This window comes from Vicugna pacos, chromosome 11 (assembly GCF_048564905.1).
Source record: "Vicugna pacos chromosome 11, VicPac4, whole genome shotgun sequence".
Classification (NCBI taxonomy): domain Eukaryota; kingdom Metazoa; phylum Chordata; class Mammalia; order Artiodactyla; family Camelidae; genus Vicugna; species Vicugna pacos.
The window spans coordinates 51,721,445-51,742,920 of record NC_132997.1 but is presented as its reverse complement, the minus strand read 5'-3'; the positions used below and the strand labels follow the sequence as shown (position 1 = coordinate 51,742,920).

Genomic DNA, 21,476 nt, shown 5'->3' with positions numbered 1-21,476 from the left:
TGTCCTTTTGAGTACCTGTCCCCCCAAGGCTGATGTTTAGTGCTCTGCAGCAGCACGGCTTCAGGACAGGCATCAGCTCTGCCCAGCTGTGCCTGTACCCAGTGTGAATATTCTGAGCCTCACCCTCTTCTAGCTTCTTTATCTCATGCTTTCAGCCTCTTCGCTGGTGGATAGGATTAACATCCGGGCCATGTAAGATCTGTGCCCTGAGAATGAATCAACACCAACCAGGCAGATGAAACCAAGGCATTCTTTATTGCAGACTGAAGCTAAGGGCTCACTCACACAGTGGGCTCTGACTTGGGGGCTTCTCTGCCTGCCCAAGGGCAAACTCTCCAAGCAGAGTGGAAGACAGCTTCCAGAAGCAACCCCTTCAAAGGACCTGTGGTGAGGACCTGGGGAAGCAGCAGCTGGGCATGCAGAGGTTACCCAGAAAGTCAAGGTTCCAGAGGGCGGGGCAAACCTAGCCCTCATCTCCTGTGGCTTTGTGTCAGTCCCTTCACTGGGAGTGCCACGCAGACTCTGAAGAGATCTAAGAGGCCAGGGTCTCTGGGGGCTGGTTTAGGGAGGGGGATGAGCACAGACTCAGAGCCCTGGCATTGCAGGGGGAGAGCTGAGAACCTTTGCCCTCCGCTCTGAGGACATCCCCAGGGTCACCGCCAGGCCCTTGCTTCTCAAACAGTAAAGTGCTTGCAGGAATAACCTGGCGATCTTTTGAAATGCAGGTTCTGATTCTGGAGCGCTGAGGTGGGGCCTGGGATTCTGCATTTCCAATGAGCTCCTCTGGATGCCCATGCTGCTGGCCCACAGGCCACACGTGAGCTGCAAGGCTCTGGCCATACAGTGCCTCTGTGAGTGTCAGAAAAGTGCACCCCTTCTTCAACAAAGAGAAGCCCCACACCAAGACACAGGTTGGATGGGGCTAGGACAGCCTGGGCTGGACTGCAGGCCCACTTGTCCCCAGTGTCCAGGGCTGAACTTGGAAGCCCTAGAAATCGTTTTGACCTCCTCACCCTGAAAACTCTTTTCCCAGAGCTTGGCCAACGAGGCCTTGGGAGACGAGCAGGCTGAACAAGGCATCTCTTGGGACGCCAAGTGCTCAATGATGGACCAACAATGGCCCAACCTGTCAGCCACTTGTCAAGAGACAGGGGGCCTGGGCAGGGGCAGGCCTCAGAGCTGGGGAGGGGGCACGGGACTGGGAGCATTCTGAGAAAGGGTTAGTGCTCTGAGCAGTGGTCTGAGCTACGAACAGCCTAACCCTAGGAGTGGAAAAGTGGCCACTGCCCCATGGATGTAGGATTTGGGTGGCCTGGCTTCCCCAAGTCCTAGGGCCTAAGGAGTCTCCCACAGACCAGACCTGGTGGGCTCTGAGCTCCAAGTCTGCTTGCTCCACAGATGAGAAGGTGGGAGGTAGATACCTGGTGATGCAGAGGTCAGGAGTTCTCCAAACCACAGGTGTTGTCAGGAAGCAAGAGCCCCGGGTCCTTTCCTGGTACAGGGACCAGTTGCCCCTGTTTACCAGGTACTGTCCCAGTGTTAGCTATGAAAGTCCCATGTCCCAGGAAAACCTTCAGTCCTGGGAAAACCAAGATGGTTGGTCATCCTATTGCCTGGCCACACCCTAGACTCCAAGATGACTAGGTCATCAGGGCTTTGGGTGGTGGCCTGGAAGCTGGCCAGCCACAAATCCAATGGTCCATAGTGCCCCGACGTGGATCAGTGACAAGGCAACCAGACTGCTGCTGGAGGGGCACTGTGTTGAGGGTGGCACAGGCACAGATGGCTTTGTTTCTCTCCAGGCCACCTCTCCTGCAGCTCAAGGGCCGACACCAGGCACACGCAGTCACTCCAGAAGGAAGGATGGAGCATTTAGGGCTTCCTACCCTGCCGATTTCTTAATCACGAGGAAGGGCAGAGCCAACTTGATTTGCTCCTCAGTGTCCAGCCTGCTAGTCCTTGGGCTCCTACACAAACATTCTCTGCCCTGCTGCAGCGCCAGGCCACACTCTCTCCGCAGCTTTCCTACAACTCCTGGTTCCAGTTCCCACCAATCCAAGGACCCACAGGCCTGAAGATGGGGTACTGTGGAGGGCCTCATCTGGGTCAGTTCTCAGGAAGCAATAAATAGATGGAGGTTGTCTTCTGTCCCTCTCAGGGCAGCGGCTGGCTCTCATCATTAGAAACAAGGCCTCAAAACCCACACTGGCCCAGAAAATGTTCAGCGATGCTCATCCGTGGGCCCAGAAGGTATCGATGATTTGAAGGTAACTTGGTGCTCCCCTCAAAACCTCCAAGGAACCCAAAGGAGGAAAAGGTTCCCCCACTGCCACCCCTTTTCTTAAATTACAAGGCTCAGAGAAGGTGAGGATCTGCCCAGGTTTGCACAGAAGCTTTGAGTGCCCAGAGTCTGGACTCCTGCCCACCTCCTGGCCTCCTGCCTCTGGGCATCCCAGGGCCCACTGCTGCTCTATGCTATCTATCCTGGACCGCTGCACCCCTCCCGCCATGCACTACTCAGCCCACCCACCCCCAGCCCCCCAAGCTTGGCCTCCCATGGGCCTGTGGGACTCCCTCCTTTCAGGGAACCAGGCCAGGTGGCCTCTGCCCCTTGCTGGGCGGGCATGAGGAGGGAGGCCTAGCGTGGGGGGGCCCGCGCACCCTCTGGAGACATGAGCATGTCGAACTTGATGAGTGGCGGGGCGATGACGCGTACCTCGGCGTTCAGTGGGTTGAAGCGCAGGTTGACGCTGCGCAAGGCGGGCATGGCAGCCAGCTTCTCCACAGGCACGTCTGTTGAGGAAAGAGGGACAGATCAGGGGGCGGGGCCAAGTGGGCAGAGTAGAAGGATGATGGATCACCTGACGCGGGCTCAGTGCCTGGCGCCCGGCCCTGTGTGAGGGGCCATCGGGGCCCACCAGGCCTGCCTGTACTCTTAACAGTACTCAATGAATATTAGATACAATTATTAAAGGAAATTGAGGCCCAGAAATAAGTCATTTCCAGAATGCAAGGCTATGAGCAGACGCTACTCTGGGGAGGAAGGAAAAGCAAAATCAACTGATACCAGTTCCCACCCACCGTCTGCTTTCTCTGGAGCTCATTCGGATGCTAATGTCACACAGCTGCCAGCAGCCTGCTCCTCTATGCCCTTTACTGGGTGGGGCAGCTGCTGGAGTGGGGGCTGAAGGAAGGGGCTGCCTGTGGCATTTCTTGGCTCTCTTCATGCAAAACTGGGCTCCCATTCTTCCTACCAATAATGGCTGAGAAGAAAAGGGCTAATTACTTGGAAGCTTCTCTTTCTTCATATTAGTACCACAGCCATGGCCAACAGTGGGCAGGTGAGACAAACACTATCCCCTCTGCCCTTGATAGCCCAGAGAAGAAAACCTTCTTGCCTTGGGCTTTTAAGAAGTCAGGTCATTTCACAGGGTATTATAACCTACATGTAACACGGGAGGAAATCCAGGCCCAGGGAGGCTGAGCTGTTAAATAGGCCCAGCAAAGGAGGTTGCTTCTGGGAACTGATATTTGAGGCCCCATGCTAGGTTGTTCCTCATAATGACCCATTTTGCAGAATAGGAAAGTGAGTCTCAGATTCTCCGTGCTGACCAAGGTTCTCTAAATCTGCTCTGGCTCCCCTGGATTTCTCAACTAAGCCTGACTTTTGTGCTTCCATGTTCATCTCTCATTGTCCAATTTTAGCAAGAATCCTGCTATGTTGTTTAGCCAGAATCCTCCTCCCTCAATATCTAAACAGGTTTCTGATCCCCCAGCACTCCCCAGGTGATGTCTGATCACCCTGGCCAGCCTTCAGCAGGAACCCTGTAAGGTCTGTTTAGCCAGGACCCCCTCTCACCCTTGATGATTCCTTTTAAATTTTTCATCCACTGACCTCCACCCTTCTCTCTCCTTGGCTATAAATTTCCACTTGTCCATACTGTATTTGGAATTGAGCTCCATTCTGTACTGAAGTCTCTTTCCCCCTATTGCGACAGTCCTGGATAAAATCTGTTTTTACTGCTTTAACCATTGTTCAGCTCTGGTTTTTCTTTGACAAGGTCCAGGATCACTAAGCCGGTCAGTGGTGAAAGCAGGACAGTTCCTGATCCCAAAGCCCACAGGCTTTATCCCACAACACAGGGGCAAGGCCAAGGCCAGAGCCGGTGCTCTCGCTGGCCACTGAGCCCCCAGAAGGTGATCACAGGTAAGTTTCACTGAGCAACTCACTAAGAACTGAACCCCAGGCTGAGGGCATCATACCCCCAACTGTCAATACAGCCTCATTCCAGATATGAGGACTGAGGCTCAGAGCTGCTAAGTCACCCATCTCCCCACATGCCACTGGGGACCACTGCTTCTGCCTCAGTTTCTCCAGAGTGGGTTGAACTAGGGGGCTGCTAAGGACTTTTCTCTCTCTGGACTCCATGACTCCTCCATCTCGCAGTCAGGGAGGCCTGTGGGCTGCAGAGCTGTTGTTCATGAGACAGGGGTGGGTGGGGAGGGACCCCCTGTGATGCCCCTGCAGAGATTTGCCAGGCGTGGCACAAAGACCAGCTGCACCCCAGCCTTGGAGCAAATCTCCATGACTCCAGGCCTAGAGAGAGCAGTGCTGCCTGATTTCTCAGCCTGTCATTTCCAAGTACCACCCATTGAGCTGGCCTCTTCAGGGTCTGAAGCATTCTCCAAACCACTCTGCTGAAGGACAGTGATGGATTAAGTGTATCCCTTTCCCCTGAATTAACTGCTAAAGTCGTTCGAGCAGCTTAGAGGAAGGAGCAGTGGGGCCACCAGACTGTGTCAAAGCTGGCAGAATCAACAAATCAGACAAGCCAAGTTAGCAAGCAAGAAGCCCAAGAGGGAGTTTCTGGATAAAGCCTAAAGAACATTTACACTCAGAACACTCTGACAAGAGGGGAGATGCCTGGAGTATGGAGAAGAGGATCTGAAATGATCTGCATTTTATGGATGGGGAAACTGAGGCTGGAGAGGCTACATAAGCTTCCCAGGGCAACATGGCACATCAGTGTCATGGTGGAAACAGAAGCTAGGTCCCTGGACTTTGGTCCCCCTAGAGAGGAAGAGAAGCCAAAGTCCTGCTGATCCTCAAATTCTGGCTCAAAGGCCCCTGCCCCTGTCACTCACTTCTGCTGGTCCCCATCGAAACTCCCATTAACACTTTACATGAGACCTGTATCACACATCACACTCTGCATCCTGGGACATGTTTGTTCACCCCGTACGTGCTCACAGATGCTCAATAGCTAATTGCTGAATGAATTAATGAATGAATGTTTTACCTCCTGAGCTATATCATAAGTTCCTTCAGGTTCAGGACCACGCTGAGCTGGGCACACAGTGGACCCACCATCAACACCACTTGATTAAACAATTCTGACCTCAGTACATTCAAGAGTTAGGGCCCTTTCCCCAGCCTGACCCATTCTGGGCACAGCCCAGAATGCCTGTGGACCAAGGTTGTGACCCTTTAGCACCAGTAATCCAATTTAGAAAATGAGAAAATATTGATGAGCAAGAAGAAAATTACCCATAGAAAATCACCACCTAGAACTAATCACTGCTAATGTGAGGCATACGTCATGACGAACTTTTTAACATACGTATGTGTATATGTGCGTGCACATCTATGTTTTAAAAAAATGGACCCCCAGATACTATGCTTTTCTTGATGACACACTGTTAACATCTCTTCTCGTTACAAGTTGGTGACATTATTATGGCTGCATGGTAGTCCACGGAATGGAGAGACCACACTTGGGCTCCTGTTTCTATTGTTGGACATTCAGGTTGTTTCCAACTTTCACTGTTACAAACAGTGAGAGGCTATGAGTCCACAAGGCACTGGGGTTACTTTTTCTCTTTCAGCCTGTGATTCTAGGATGTAGGATGTGGGGTTCTAAAATCCTTTTATGAACCCAGAGTAATGGTCCTTTGACTTTCCCAGGGCCCCCAGGTGCACGGTCACAGTGGTGAGTAATGGACTTCTATTGCGAGCTCTAGTATCCTGGGTGGGGACTAAAGCCACCCCGTGGCCCATGGAAGGGAAGAAGGACCCCAGCCTGGATTAAACACCATGAATGCTGACACCGGGGGGCACAGTCCACTGTATCTTCCCATCATCTCACAAGGCTGTAGCCAGAGACCCCATGCTCTATTGCCCCTCCTCCCACCTGAGCAGAGGGATCCAGCTTCTTACCCACTCAGACAGCCCTCCCAGACTCCTGCCTATGTCTATGGAAGCTTAAGATAATAGCAGCAGAATCAGAGTGGGCAGTATTTAGAGAAAATTACTTCTCTGAGGCCAGCTCGACCTCCCTTCAATAATTGTTGGTACTATTGACTGGCAAACTTGTTTCATGCCAGTGGGACCAGTTAGAGGCAAGATGATAGAAATGATCGATCCAGAAAAGTATTCTTCATGTGTGTGGTGCCCATGGACTAAATGGATGCTGAAAGGAGGAGGGGTCTGCACCCAGGGAAGTGGTAAAGGGTACTGAGCACAGAGGTAATCCAGCAGAGAGCAGTGATTTCTGAGACCCACTTTGGGTGGGGCTGGGCCCCAACACATCTAAGGTCCCTCCTGGAATTGGGATCAGAGGCTCTCCAACCAGTTCTCTGGCTTCCTTGGCCGCTTAGAAACAAATCATGGCGCCTACAGGCTGCCCAGGGTGGATACACTGGAGAGTTTACATGTGGCTAGCTGTCCCACATCTTATCCAGACAATCTCTTTCCAGCCAGAATGCTCAATTTTCCATCCCCAAGGGATCTCAGCCAGTGAGTGTGGAGCCTGCACCTTCGAAACACCTCCTTACAGTGGCAGCTGGGGTGCTAGGTAAAGATGTGGAGGCAGCGCCCCAGCCCTAGTGCTTCAGGCCTGTGGACAACATCTGGAAGGCCGTCTAAGCCTCCCTGGGTGGCTGTGGGCACATTCGTGCTCGAGAATCCAGGTTTGCCTGTCAGCCAAGGCTGTCCCCATACCCTGCCTTGACGTAGCTCTTGGTGCCTGGAGATCTAAACAACAAAGATCAAGGATACTGTGCTGAGCTGAGCTTCACGCCCCATTCAAAATGCCACAAGAGATGAGCAGACAAACTGTGGTAACCTGGTGGGGCAGAGAATCATGCCTGTAACACTCAGGCCACACTCACAGCTGGGTCTATGCCTGAGCCCCACCCCCACCCCATGGAGCCCTGGACTGGGCATCCTGGTGGGGGCAAGGGAGACACAGGAAGAAAGCAGAAGCAGCCCCCGTGCCCAGGAAGCTCACAGGACGCTGCCTGCCATTGACAGTCCTGCAAACAGAGTCCTGCAGCCCTTGGGGAAGGCTGTGCGGCTTGGGGCACTCTAAGTCCCTGCTGAAAGAGGCTGTTTGGGAGAGTGGACAGGGCAGAGACCCAGACCCTGACCTTGGATCTGCTACTTGGAGTCGTGCAACCTCAGGCAGGCTCCTTAACCTCTCTGAACCTCAGCCTCCCATCTTTAGACAGTCCTCTGCTTCATGGGGCCGCAGGGGCCAGCCAAAGAGACCATTCGGTGCTCCCCAGGGAGGTGCGTGGAAAGTGAGCAGGCATCCCATTAAGAGGATGAGGAGCACAGAGTATTTTAAGAATCCACTAATGAACCTACACTTTCTGCCACCCAAGAACAAACGCAGGGAAAGACAAACAAAGAGGGAGAAAGTCTTCTACAGTGATTCCCTCCTCCACCGCAGGCTAGCCGGCACGGTGGGCCCATGGCCCGAGTGCAGCCACCTGCGAGAGCCGCCTCCTGCACACTTGCCCCACCAGGATCCGATGTGCAGTCAAAGCTGGGCTATAACGACTCTCTTCAGAAATAACACAGCCCTCTTGTTGGCTGCTCCAGACACAGCCAAGTAAGTAGCTCAAACTGCAGGCCCTCACCTGGCATTTATCTTCCTGGTCAGGTTTCCAGTCTTTGCTTTCCTGTGCCCATCCCCATTTCCTCTGAAGTCCTTGTTGTCTCTCCACCTTCCACTGCAATTGGGCCCCTGGAGGCCCCTGCAGCCCTCCACCCCTACCCCAGGGTGCTCTGGCCTCTTTCAGTTCCTCCAACTGCTTCAGTCAGATACTCTGGGGAGGACCTCAGAAAACAATGACAATTTGCTGTCACCTCCTATTGTGTCTGTGGGCCCCTCCCCTTGAAGCTGGTGGTGTAGGTGTGTCTAACACTGGCACCAAGGACCAGAGCTGCCCATCTGCTCTGCGTACGCCAAGAGTCTGCAAGTGAGAGGTGACAAACTTGCAGGATGGAAAAGGAATGATCTCCCCTGAAGGTTCTCCTGGGTGGGGGCAGAATGTGAATGGTTCCTTTGTAAATCCTCTCCATGCTTGGAAATAAAGTCTGCTACCAACTTTACAACTCTCTCTGCTCAGGTTTCAGAACATTGTCAGAGAAATTACAATTGGGAAAAGAAGAAGAAAAGCTCCTGGGTGGGGAGGGATAGACTGGGATTTCAAAATTGTAGAACAGATAAACAAGATTATATATACTGTATAGCACAGGGAAATATATACAAGATCTTATGGTAGCTCACAGAGAAAAAAATGTGACAATGAATATATGTATGTTCATGAATAACTGAAAAATTGTGCTCTACACTGGAATTTGATACAACATTGTAAAATGATTATAAATCAATAAAAAATGTTAAAAAAGAAAGAAAGAAAGAAAGGAAAGAAAGAAAGGAAAGAGAGAAAGAGAGAGAGAAAGAGAGAGAGAAAGAGAGAAAGAGAGAAAGAGAGAAAGAGAGAAAGAGAGAAAGAAAGAAAGAAAGAAAGAAAGAAAGAAAGAAAGAAAGAAAGAAAGAAAGAAAGAAAGAAAGAAAGAGCGCCTACGATAAGCACCAGGTGGGAATAGTTACGTAGGGCTATACCAGCTTCTGGAAACCAGCTTCTGGGAAACAAAGTGAATTGAAGGTGGTGGGTAGGGAAGTGGGTGGAGTGGTCAGGACACCAACAAGGAAGTGGTGGGCTGGCTAAGGTTTCATAACCCACCTCTCGTGGGGGAAACCCTGATTTGTAGCATTTACTGATTTTTCATAGTGTAAATGTGCCTACCACGACCAATTTCAAGCTATCAGGATAAGTCACAGAACTTGAGCAAGCGCCTCCAGGACTGAGGAGCTGAGTGGAGTAGCCCATCCAGGCAGGACCACAGACTACTGAGCAAGAGGTGCCAGAGCTCAGGCCAACTCCTGTCCACTTTGGAATTCTTTGGAATCAACTTGACCTGTGGGAACTGGCCCACTGTTTTGCTGTCTGTACGTTCTCAGTTGCCTTTGGTTCATCGACAAAGTTTCTTCTGAAAATTCCAGGTGGGCGGGTCGCACTACAGGGAAAGCAGGAGGGGGCGATTATGGGCACTAGGGCAGCAGAGCACCATGCCCAGGGTCCAGTAGGGTCAGTGGAAAAGAGCCCCCCAGAGCTCACCTCTGCCACCCTCCCAGGTCTCATGGCTGGGCTCATTGCTTTTCTCATCCTGATGTAGCCACACATGCGTGCACACACACGCATGCATGTATCACACACAGCAGACGCCGGGAGGACGAGGAAGAAGGAACTTACAGCTTCTTCAGGGACAGAATGTGCTTGTTGATGGAAGGTTCTGGTTTAGCTCAGTGGTACTGTCTTGCATGCACATTGGAATCATCTGGGGAGTCTTAAAAAAATCATTAATCCCCAAACCCACCATCAGAGATTCTGACTTAATTAGCACAGCGTATGGCCTGGACACAGGTGTTTCTTTAATCTCCTGAGTGATTTGAATGCACAGCTAGTCTGAGCACCACTGGTCTTCCCAGTGAGGCTTAATGAGAGAATCTGGTGAAAATACCCACATAGCATTTCCATCCTAGGATGCCGCCTACTTACTTCACTGTGTGAGGCAGAACTGTCAGGAGCTAGGCTGATTGCCTTCGTTCGTGACTGAGGGAACTCTGCCTCAATATCGTACACTGGTTTCTCCACCCCAAGGGACTTTCCCTCCAACAAAAGTTAATGTGCTTCAGCCATAACTTTCCTGTGGCTTTCAATCTCCCTCCAGCTACATGCAAAAATTGTCTCTCCTCATAAGAAGAAAAGGGACTGTTGATGGGAATGCAGTTTGGTGCAGCCACTATAGAAAACAGTATGGAGATTCCTTAAAAAACTAAAAATAGACTTACTATATGATCCAGCAATCCCACTCCTGGGCATACATCCAGAGGGAACTCTAATTCGAAAAGATACATGCATTCCAATGTTCATAGCGGCATTATACACAACAGCCAAGACATGGAAGCAACCTAAATGTCCATCAACAGATGACTGGATAAAGAAGCTGTGGTATATTTATACAGTGGAATACTACTTGGCCTTAAAAAGGATAAAACAATGCCATTTGCAGCAACATGGATGGACCTGGCAATCATCATTCTAAGTGAAGTAAACCAGAAAGAGAAAGAAAAATACCATATGATAGCACTCACATGTGGAATCTAATAAAAGAAAAAAGACACTAATGAGCTTATCTATAAAACAGAAACAGACTCACAGACATAGTAAACAATTTTATGGCTACTGGGTGGAAAGGGGGTGGGAAGGGATACAGTGGGAGTTCGAGATTTGCAAATACTAACTAGTACACATAAAATAGATAACCAACAAGTTTCTTCTGTATAGCACAGGGAACTATATTCAATATCTTGTAGTCACCTATAATGAAAAATAATATGAAAACAAATATGTGTATGTACATGTATGACTGAAACATTATGCTGTACACCAGAAATTGATACAACATTGTAAACTGACTATACTTTAATTTAAAAAAAATTCTCTCCTTACTCAAAGCACTGTCCTCAACAGCCAGGGTTCTGAAGCAAGACTGTCTGGATTGGGACCCTGGTTTTGCCCAGGCAGCATGACCTTGGCTAAGTTATTTAACTTCCCTGTGCCTCAGTTTCCTCACCTGGGGAGAATAATGGTATCTGCCTCATAAGATTGTCAAGAGCGTTAAACAAGAGCATACTTGAAAATGCTTAGAGAAGATCCAGATGTGAAATAAACAATCACTAAGTATCAGCCAGTGTAACTGACCATGCCACAAGCCTGTGAGAACAGGGAGCAGCCTTTGTCCATCTCTGCCTCCAGCACAGTGACTAGCACAGAGCAAACTGCTCAATCAAAAAACAACTCGTGAATGAACACTTCCCAAATGTCTAAATCCATGTTCCTGCCCCCTAAGAGCCTCTTATTCCCTGAATAAGGCCCTTGCAAGGCTGAGCTTTGAGTCAGAGCATCTGGGCTGCTCTCCAGCACTCTGGACAGGGACAGACAGTCCCTTAGACTGGCTTGCCTAAGGACGCATGGAAATGTTTTGTTTTGTTTCAAGCAAAAGTCAAGAACTTTTCTTGCTGTTCGCCTGTGTGCTACCAACAGAGTGCCAAGAGCATCCTGGATAATTGGAGCTTCTGGGTAATCAAGGTTTTACCACGCAGTGGTTGGCACAGAGAATGCCATTTGGGCAGGGACCAAGTGTGTGAAAGGTCTTCTGCCCAGAGATCTGGCTTGCTAGTTCCCTCCAGGCAGACACATGTAGGCAGGAGTCGCAAACAGGAGATTCCCTCCCTTTCGTGTCTGGCAGCTACCTCTAATTTGCACTAATTGCTGTTAAAGTCTGTTTGTTTACTCCCGGGCCTCTCCCTTGAGTGACTCCACAGCCAGCAAGTGCTCCTGTACTGTGTCTAATGATGGCTTCACGATCGATGCCTGTACGGACTGCTCACTGCCTGTGGGCACAGTTCAGGGCTCTGGCTGGCCTAGACAAGGGTGTGCTGAGCAGTGGGATGAGCCTGCTGTGCCATGCAGGTAGCTGCCACCTGGGAGGGTAAATCATCTTCCCTTGGGCACCGCGACACTCAGTGCTTGGGGGACAGGGCAGGGCTCAGGCTGCTACCAGTTGGCTGTGCTCAGGGGAGATCCAAATCCAAATCCCCAATACAATGCAGATGTATTGCACTCCCTCTCCACTTCCCCCCGGATGGGCTTGGAGCCCCAGATCCAGGGGCAGGAGAAATGTGTCAGGGGTTTGACGTCTTCCCAGACCTACCTAGTCAAATGCTTGCCAGGCCTGAAGCTACACAACCCAACCGCTCCTTCTTCTCAGTTCCTAAGTGCCTGTTTCAAATCCTTCCTCACCAGACCCATGAGTGGGACCTGGAATGACAGTGCAGCCTGCTTCAGGCTGCCTGTGTGTGGTGGGGGAGGCGAGGTGGGTTTCAAGGCATCTGGGAGGGTGCCCCGATTCTGCCAGGAGCTGGCCACTCAGAATCCTCCAGAAAGACAACTTTGACAAACCTTTCCTGGTCAGGTGAGCCCTGCTTTGGATCCTGTGTCCCCTGGTTAGCCTCTGCCCCACCGTTCAGCAGTGTCCCCTGCCACCTCTCTCCTGGCTCCAGGGTAAATGCAAGAAGAGGCCCAGCAGGCTGAAGGACAAGGAGTTGGAGAGGGTCTGAGCAGACAGCATACAGTCAGGATTTCGGGTGGGCTGGATGTCTGGAGGAGGGTGGAGCTGTCCTCCCATCTCTGCAGTGGGCAGGAGCTGGAGGCTCGCAGGGGTGAGGTGACTAGCTCATGCTAATGGTGTAAGTGGGGCTTCAGATCTGTGCCTTTTTTGTTACAAAACTCTGAGAACCCAAGGGAGGGGAAGGAGGACTGCAACGTGGTCAGGGTTGAGTGGAGTCCAAGTCAGAGGCTCTTTACCCCGGAGTGGACCCCAAACCACCAGGAGAGGAGTGGAGGCAGGCAGAAGAGGAGCCTGCCCTGACTTCTGTTTTGGTTATCACCACAGGGCATCCCTTTCTGCACCATCCAGAGGGAGGTCAGCGGGCAGCCAGGGAAACACTGAGAAGCCTTTCCTGCCTGTGCGCCAAGCTGCCTCTTGGGCACAGGGAAAGCTCCAAGGGCAGCTGGCACCAAACGATCAAGGAGCCCGCCCCAGCAAGCTGTGGAGACCTGAGCCCCCACCATGCCACTGCCTGTCTGCCAGGAGGCAGGGCCTTGTGTCCAGAAGCATTTGTTTTGAAGGTCCTGGGTTTACACCCCAGTATCTCCTCTAAAAATAAATAAATAAGTAAACCTAATTACCTCTCCCTGAAAAAAAAAATTAAAAAACAAAAACAAAACAAAAAAACAGAAGCATTTGTTTTGGCCATGATTCCTTACTTCCTGCCTCCCTGTCCTACTGAGCATTCGTAGGTCTCCAGAGTGGGCAGCAAGCCTGACCTCTCAAAGCCTTGAGGCCTCGGCACAGTCTCCCCTTAAGGTAATATCTCCCTGGGGGTGGGTCTCTCCTATAGGGCCTGGCATCTTCCACTGACCAGGACCAGGGCTTGGCTAAGCCTCATGTGGTATCAAATGGAAAATTTTGGTAGAGCTCAAAAGATACAACCAGCCAGATTTCCCTAGTTACCCTAACAGCTCTGGCTACTGACAGAACAGCTTGTTGGTACAGAAAGACACACATACCAGTCACCAATTCACGTGCATTTTAGGCCAGCCCCACCCTCAACAGAGCCCGGTAGCTTCATGGGGAAGGGTCAGGAGGCCATGAGGCCAGCTTCTCTGCTTTGACCTGTCTTGGGAGCTAATGGCCTTTGGTGGCAGCCAGGGAGCTTCAGGAAGTGTGCTTACCAGTTGGTCCCTTGTAAACACCAGCCAAAAGGCCTTGTAGTGCAAACCCTCGAAAGGAGAGCTGCTTTCTCTGTAATGACAGGGCTTGTGCCAGGGCCAAGTAAGGCCAGCGTGGGAAAACTCTCCCCTTTCGACCTAGCCAATAGCTTACAGGTGCCTACCAGACACGGGGCACTTGCACCTACTACCCCAGGTGCCACCCTCCTCTTCCATCCATGAGGACCTGGCAGACTCTGGAGTGCCAAAGACCTGGGTTCCAATCCTGCCTCCACTGTGCTGTGCTGCCTGCTTAACCTCTCTGAGCCTCTCTCTCTTCCCAGCTGTCCAGTGGAGATAACGCCCCCAACCCAGAGGAGAGGCCTGAGCAGATTAAATGAGATAATTACAGAGAAGCTGTGCCAGGCAGCCATAACTATTAGGTTTCAAAAAGACTGTGCAATTTTATCTTTTCAGATCAAATAGAGCATTATCTCCACTTCTGCTTTTCTAGGGTTTCCTTTGTTAAAAAAAACTATTTCCTGGGCTCCAGTGAAAGAACTAGTAGTGAAACTCTCCCCCTGTCCCACCAGAAGCTGTGGAACAAAGGATTGGTTCCATTCGCTCCAGCTCCTCTGGGAAGCCCTCCCAGCCAAGCCTCCATGCGCACCACTCACTCAGCACTTGGCACCTAGTGTTTGTGGCTCTTCCCCTCAACCACAGGAGAGCAACCAGAACCTGCAGAGCTTCTCACTAAGGGGCAGCTTGGTAGAGCCCCCAAATGAAATAAATTCACGTTCCCTCTGCCCACATGATGCTGAACAATTTATTCCATGAAACAGGGTGAGGCTGCAACAGTGATGTCAATGGCAGGGGAGGATGATCCTGAGGTCCATTTGTGCCCCAGGCTCGGGAGGACAGGGCAAAGACTGCATCCTGGAGCATCTCTTCTACTGATGGAGACCAGCGTGAAACTGCGGCTCCCTGGACAGATGTGCACCTCACCCTCAGTCCCTATCCCCACCTGCCCAGAGAAGGGAGAAGACGCTTTAACACATGGCCTGGGCCCCCAGTGATACACTGGGCCATGGAAAGGGTACAGGTGCCCCCGAGGGCCAGGTGTGCTCCCTCCAAGTCCCCACAGTGCCCCCGACTCTTATCCTTATATCCCAGGGGACAAGGATACTGCACTTTGTGGAAATCTTATGTTTGAGGGATGGTGCCATGGCCCAGATAAACTATGATGAAAGACTGGGAGGGAGCGGGCTGTGAAATATGAATGGAGGAACCAGTTGCAATAGATGATTCAGGAGGCAGAGCAGGCAGGACTAGGTACTGACTGGATAGGTGTGGGGTAAGGGGAAGACAGGAAAAGCATCAGTTGCAGAGAGATTCTCAAGCAACACACCACTGCCCCACCGAGGGCACTTGTTGGAAATGCAGGTTCCTGGGCCCTATTCATAGAAATTCTGATCTAGTAGGTCTGAGAGAAGACCCAGGAGCCTTACTTGTTAACAAGCGCTCCAGGGGGATCCACACCCTGAGGAGTTTTGTGAGGCTTAAGGAGTGATGTGCTTGAGTCAGCTGCTGGGAGCTGGCACATGGTACTCTAGGAAAAGGTCCTGCACTTCTCAGGCCCTGCTGTTCAGAGAAATCACTTGGGGATTTTGCTCGGGTGCGATTCTGATTCAGGTTGCAGGTTGGAAGTGCAGCCTGAGGTTCCAAGTTTCTAACAGGCTCCCGGGTGACGGCCACACTGCTGCTGGTCTGTGGATGACACTTTGAGAGGCCAGAACCTTGACAGGGGTTCTCAGACTTCAATCTCCATCTGCATCACCTGGGGAGGGGTATTAAAACAAATTGCTGTTCCCCACCATTTCTGCTTGAGATCTGTGGAGGGGCCTGAGAATATGTGTTCCTAACAAGTTCCCAGGTGATGCTGCTGGTCCTGGGACCCCAATTTGAGAAATATCAGCCTTGACAGTAAAAAGTGAAACTGTATGAGGGCAGAATTAAGTAAATGCAGTCTAAAGCATTCCTATGGAATAGAGATGTAGGTTTCCCTCACTATTTGAAAGTAGAGCATTCCTGCTAAAGCTTTCTTCTAAAAAAAAAAAAGAGGGGGTACTTTATTTTATTTGTTTATTTATTGAGGAGGTACCGGGGACCAAATCCAGGACCTTGTGCATGCTAAGCACGCGCTCTACCATTTGAGCAATAACACCCACTGAAAGCTTTCGTAAGCAGAAATGATGTAAAATGAGGAAGTAATTACCTTAGAACACATCTTACCAGTGGACACACAAAATAAATTGAGATAAAGCACAGATGCTCACAGACACAGTATAGCTCAGTGACAGAGCGCATGCTTAGGATACGCAAGGTCCTGGGTTAGATCCCAAGTACCTCTATTAAAAAAAAAAAACTCGCTGCAAAACAAATGTTGAATACTATTTGTGCTTTCCTCCTTTTTTTGGTAAAAGCAAAAATTCTCCTCAGTCTTTTAGTGAAAACAGGCACTAGTGCAGGTCTTTCCTAAAAGTGAAGTGGCGCAAAGCAAACTTTCGAAAAGCAGGAGTTACAATACTTTTCTTTTTCAAAGTGCTGTTGCTCTATTTGTTAAATTTCCAATAAGAATTTGTTCTGTGATTGCTTGCTCTTTGGAACAGTGGGTACATGGAGGGGGAAAAAGCAGCGAACTGAGGGTTATGGAAAGTTAAATTTTAGTTTAACCGAAGTAGTCTCCTGCTTAGCAAAGTGAAATGTCCTAAATGCTTGGTTTTCCCTTCACCCCTGCATGTTCCAGGAATGTGTTGAATTGCTCTGCAAGACTGAGTACTTGTGAGCAAGTTATTGGGACTGAACGCTGCTCCCGCACCCATTTTCCAATCATGTGTGATGGCTGCCAAGGTGAAAAACTAACTTTCTGGTTTTCACAGGATCGGTAACCCATCTTCTCCCCATGTTATCAGTCACAGTTAGACTATATGCTTCTACCTTCTCCGAAACCTTCCCAGGGCTCTCTGAGGAGCCCCATCTCACAACGACACACGGACAGCCACCCTCTGCCTGGGAGTCCTCACCCAGGCACACTCAGACCTTCCGACCATATCTTATCTAGTAGTTTATTCTCTGCTTCCACTCAGACCTCCCCCTGACCCACAGCCTGTAAGCAGTTTGAGGTCAGAACCTGCATCTCATTCATCTGTAGCTCGTATTTCTGCAGAGACTCTCTCTCCCCAAGCAGTCTTGTTTATACATATTCAGAAGCTTCCATATACCTTTTTTTGTAGTTTGGAAAATATCAGGAACATCCAAAATCTCAGAGGCTAATAATTCACTGTGGTCTGAATAAATACTCTAAGCTACATACTTTTTTCTCCCTCTCCGGAGTGCCTGGAGAAAACAACCGTGTCCTGGACCCCAAGGACCCAGGAAGCCTCCTAGCTGGATGGGGGCACATGCTGTGTGTGTGCCAGGGGGTCAGCTGGGGGAAGGAGGAGTCCTCTGACTTGCACCACTTCCTGTCCACCTGCACCTGGCCTGGACCTGCAGACTCAGGGGGTTTGGCCACAGGCAGAGAAAATGGTAAGACATGAGACAGGAATTCGGGACCAAGAGCGCAGGCCGTGCAGGCGGGTGAGCTGGGATGAAGTGGAGATGAAGGGTCAGATGGTATTGAACCTGTCATCTACCTGGCTCCACACTCTGGTGAGTGGAGCTCATCCCCTCAGCCAAGGCCTCACTGCCCGTCCTCACGCCACCCCACCAACCAGTCAGCAGGAGGCTGCAGTGCTGGTGACCACCGTGGACAGAGATGCAGGTGGAGCTGAGAGGTGGGGGGGATGTAGCATACTTGAGGGGTGTGAGTGGCAGGACAGGTAGCGAGGCTGGCTGAGAACAGATCCCAAATCTCTGTGGGACAACTCATAGAAGCGGCTTTCAGTATTTTTTCATCATGACCCATGGTAAGGAATACATTTTACATCATGATCCAGTACCTATGTCTGTGCGCGTATAGTAAAACTGAAATAAAAAGTCACAAAGCAGTACGTACCATGCTACAAGTGATGTACTCCATCACGTGCTGATCTCACCCTACTAATCTGACTTCATGACTCCTTAGTGGGTCATAGCCGGCAACTTGAAACAATCTGCCCTATTGTGTGTCAGCCATTTCGGAAGGCCTTTGAGCCTTTGGAATTTCTGCTCTGCACAATGCTCCCCACTGACTGTGTGCCTGCTGTATGCAGACACCATGCTCATGCTGGGTGGGGGCGGCTCCGGGATGGGAGGCCACAGAGACTACATCACACACACAGACCAGAGGACTGTCTGTACAAGGTGGCAGCAATGAGGCTGCCACATGCTATCTAGATGTACGACCTGAGGGCATCCTGCTACCGGTGAGCAGCAAGGACGGGGACCCCCTGCCCCCAGGTTGAATCAGAAAACAGACAGCAGTGTCCCTGTCCCTCCCAGCCTGCATACCCTGTTGTGGTCCTGTCCCTTCTCCCTTCCACGCTGTCTCCTCTTCCTGCACCATGGCCCTGAGAGTGGAGGAAGATCTGACAGCAGCACTATTCAGAAACAAGAAGCTGATGCCGCTGCCCCCGGGCAGCTTCTGGGCCTTCCCGAGGCCAGGCAGAGGCATCTTTTAAGGAGGTCCCTTCAGAGGTTCCTTCGGATGCACCTAGGGGCTTGTTTCAGAGCTGCTTGTTCTCTATTGAACTAAAGTTTAAAGGTGTCTTACGCATCTCCAATTTATTTCTTTAAAACATTTTTATTTTCGTTTTCCACTACCCTCTGAGGGCTCCGAAGTGGAAAAATAAGCCACTCTTAAGGCATTCTAAGCTCCTACTGCAATTATCCCAATGAGACCCTGCAGGAGATCGGCTACAATCTGTGAACGGCGCAAAGCTGTTTCCATAATGAAGGACCGAGCCGCCCTCACCTTCCTCACTGTGATTTTTGCCCTCTTCCCTCCAACGGGGCTGTGAAGGCTGTGGCCTGGCCTTCCACTGCCTTAGGAGTTAGGAAGCCATCCACGTAACTAGGATGGATCAGAGAGAGGTAGAAGATAGAAGTGAGGGGATTCCCGAGAGGGAACCACAGCTGCCTCTACGTGCCCCTTCTCTCCACCCGTGCAGGGAGAACACCCAGGGCCCACAGTGGAGCAGGTCCTGGGGTCAGCCAAGCGCCTCTGGGAGCCACTGGGCACTTGGGGAGAAACAGGAGGCTCTGCTGAATGGGGGCAGTTCCCAGCATCTCCACTTCCCCCAGGCCTGGCCCAGGCTGGGCAGCAGGGGTCTCTGCACAGACTGAACTGATGGGGAAACACAACCCAGTGCCGGATGTCTCTTTCACCTGGCCAGGTTTGCAATAAACACTCGGCCATGAAGGCAGGGGGAATGTCTTAGCGCCTCAGTTTCTACATCTATCAAACGGGACGATTACCCTGTTGCCTTGGGCCTGCACACAAGCATTCTCGGTAAACTATAAGATGCTTCCATGGGTAGAGTTATTGCTGTCACTCTGAAGAAAGGCAGAGATATGTTTACGAGAGAATGAGTCACAACAGCTGAATTTTTTCCTCTGGGAGCTGTTGCCGCTAAGGGATGCTGTCAGCCTTGTGGGAGAAGGATTGGGGGATCTGTGTTGCCTGGTACCACCCACTTTGGGGATAGTCACTTCTGTACTGCAGCCAGTACAGACGCCCACTCCCTAGCTCTCCTGCTTGGGGAAAAGGCACCTTCTGGGGTGTGGTGGGGAGACCCTCCATTTTAAAGCTGAGGAGAAGCTGAGGCTCAGAGAGGTGACATGAGTCTTCCAAGGCTGCAGGTAGGAAGTGGGGAAGCCACAGGCCAACACTTGTCCCGACCTGCCTGCCTGCACGATGCATGCAGCTCTGGCCTCAACATCAATCAGAAATAGCCCCTGCTTGGTTACTGCTCCATTTGGATAAGTGGCCGAAGGAAGTGGAGGCATCAGGAATGGGCTCTAAGAACAAGATGGAGGGAGGAAAGGCCGAGCAAGGAGGACCTGGCTGAGAATGAAGGGCTCAGCAAGAGACCCCGGGGGTCAGGACAGCACAGGCGGAAGCGCCTTGCAGTAAAAAGGCACTTCTAGGCATGTTCCTTCTGCTTCAAGACAGCACAAGGGTCTGAGTGATCGGGGGGCCAAACCAGGGGCCAGCCACTCAGGGATCCTGGTCTTGGGAGAGCAAGACTGAACCAGAGCCCACCCCAGGCCTTCCCAGAGGTAAGGGAACCCCACCTCGGGCACAGGGCTGAGTTTTAGAATCATGTATTCTCATCCTGGCACTTCTGCAGTCTTACTGTGCAACCCAAGGCTCTCTAACCCCGCAGAGGTTTATTCGTCTCAGTTTATTCGTCTGTAAAAGGATGGACCCACAAACTCAGAGGTTGGCCATTCCCACCTTCCACTCAGTGAGGGCGGGAGCCCTGCTGGCAGCATCCCTGATAGATGGGCCGCTCATCAGTGCACGAGGCAGGCCACCCTCCATCAAGCAGCTCCAGACCACTAGAGACCTCTTGCTTTTAATCAAATGGCATAATGGTTGTGAAAGAGCTTACAAAAATAAAAGCATAACTGAAGGAGGCTATTATCAACACCATCAAAACCAGAGGCAACATGAGAGAGGGAGAAATGGGGCTGAAGGTGGGCTTCCTGGGCCCGCCCAGGTCGCTGCGGGAGGGAGCTGAGGAGGAGGGGTATAGAGGGCCCCTGTGAGTGCTGGGCTCTCTCTCAGGAGATTGGACAGCAGCTGGAGACACACTCAGGTCCTGCTGAGAAGGAGGTAACTGCTACAAAAGGAGGAAAAGAACCACTCCCCTCACTCAGAGGAACCCAGCACACTGGAGTCTGCTATTTGCAGAAAGCTCATCTCCAACCCAGAGGGCGAGACCCTCTGGTTCCCTGGGGGAGCATATTTACACGGGAAGGCACAGAGGGGCTGTTCTGAATATGTTTGCCTATCGGCTCCTGCTTAATAACAGTAAAGAGCTCACTGTGAAGCCAGGGACTTGGGCAGGAGTCAAAGCACAGAGGGTCCAAGCTGAAGAGTCACAGTCACAGCCGAGACTCACAGAGACGCGAGAGGGAGAGCTCGTGACCCAGTGTGGCCCAGCTAGTTCAGGGCTCGCTGTGGGGAAAGCCCAGGCCTGCCACCTGCCAGGGGAAAGCAAGTGTCCAACCCGGCCCCTGGCAGGTGGCAGGGCCTCCTAACGGTTACCTTCCCAGGCTCCGTGCCCTGTGCTCAGGAATCTCAGACCAGAAAGCCCAACCTTGCCCAGAGCCCCGTGTCTTGTGCCCTGTGAGCCTCACTCAGGAAAGGGAGCTCAGAGGAGGAACGGCAGACAGAGGGAGACAAGGGGCCAGGTAGGCTGGGTCCACTCACCCACGATCTCGTTCTCCTCCAGATTGATGGTCTCCAGAGCAGGCAGTGTGGTGAGCTGCTCCGGGAAGTCATGGAACTGGTTCCGGGACAGGTCGATGGCCTTGAGGTGCTGTAGGGTGCTGACCTCATTGGGGAGGCGGTGCAGGAAGTTCCCTTCCAGGCGGAGCTCTGCCAGGTGGGGAGGAAGAGAAAGGGCGGGTCAAAGGGGAGCCACCCAGAGACCGCATTGACTGCCGGCCACTAGGGCCAGAAGGCAGAGAGGGAACTAAGGCCAAAAGGAAGTCCCCCCAGGGGCTAATTCCATATTAATGCAAAAGGAGAGGTAACTCCCTCCACCACTGCTACCCCTCATTCCAGCTGGGCTCCC

At 51.5% G+C, this 21,476-nt stretch overlaps 1 protein-coding gene across 6 annotated transcripts in view; it reads right to left on the bottom strand.

Moving 5' to 3' along the window:
* Positions 1-248: 248 nt before the first annotated feature.
* LRRC20 (leucine rich repeat containing 20) overlaps positions 249-21,476 on the bottom strand; it is a 71,722-nt gene continuing 50,494 nt past the window's right edge. For all 6 annotated transcript variants that reach the window (XM_072971363.1, XM_072971365.1, XM_031682248.2 and 3 more), the window contains 2 exons: positions 21,110-21,277; positions 249-2,793 (listed from right to left, as the gene is read on the bottom strand). In XM_072971363.1, coding sequence (XP_072827464.1) covers positions 2,639-2,793; positions 21,110-21,277 — 323 coding nt within the window. In that variant the 3' untranslated portion in view covers positions 249-2,638. The remainder of the gene's footprint in view (positions 2,794-21,109; positions 21,278-21,476) is intronic.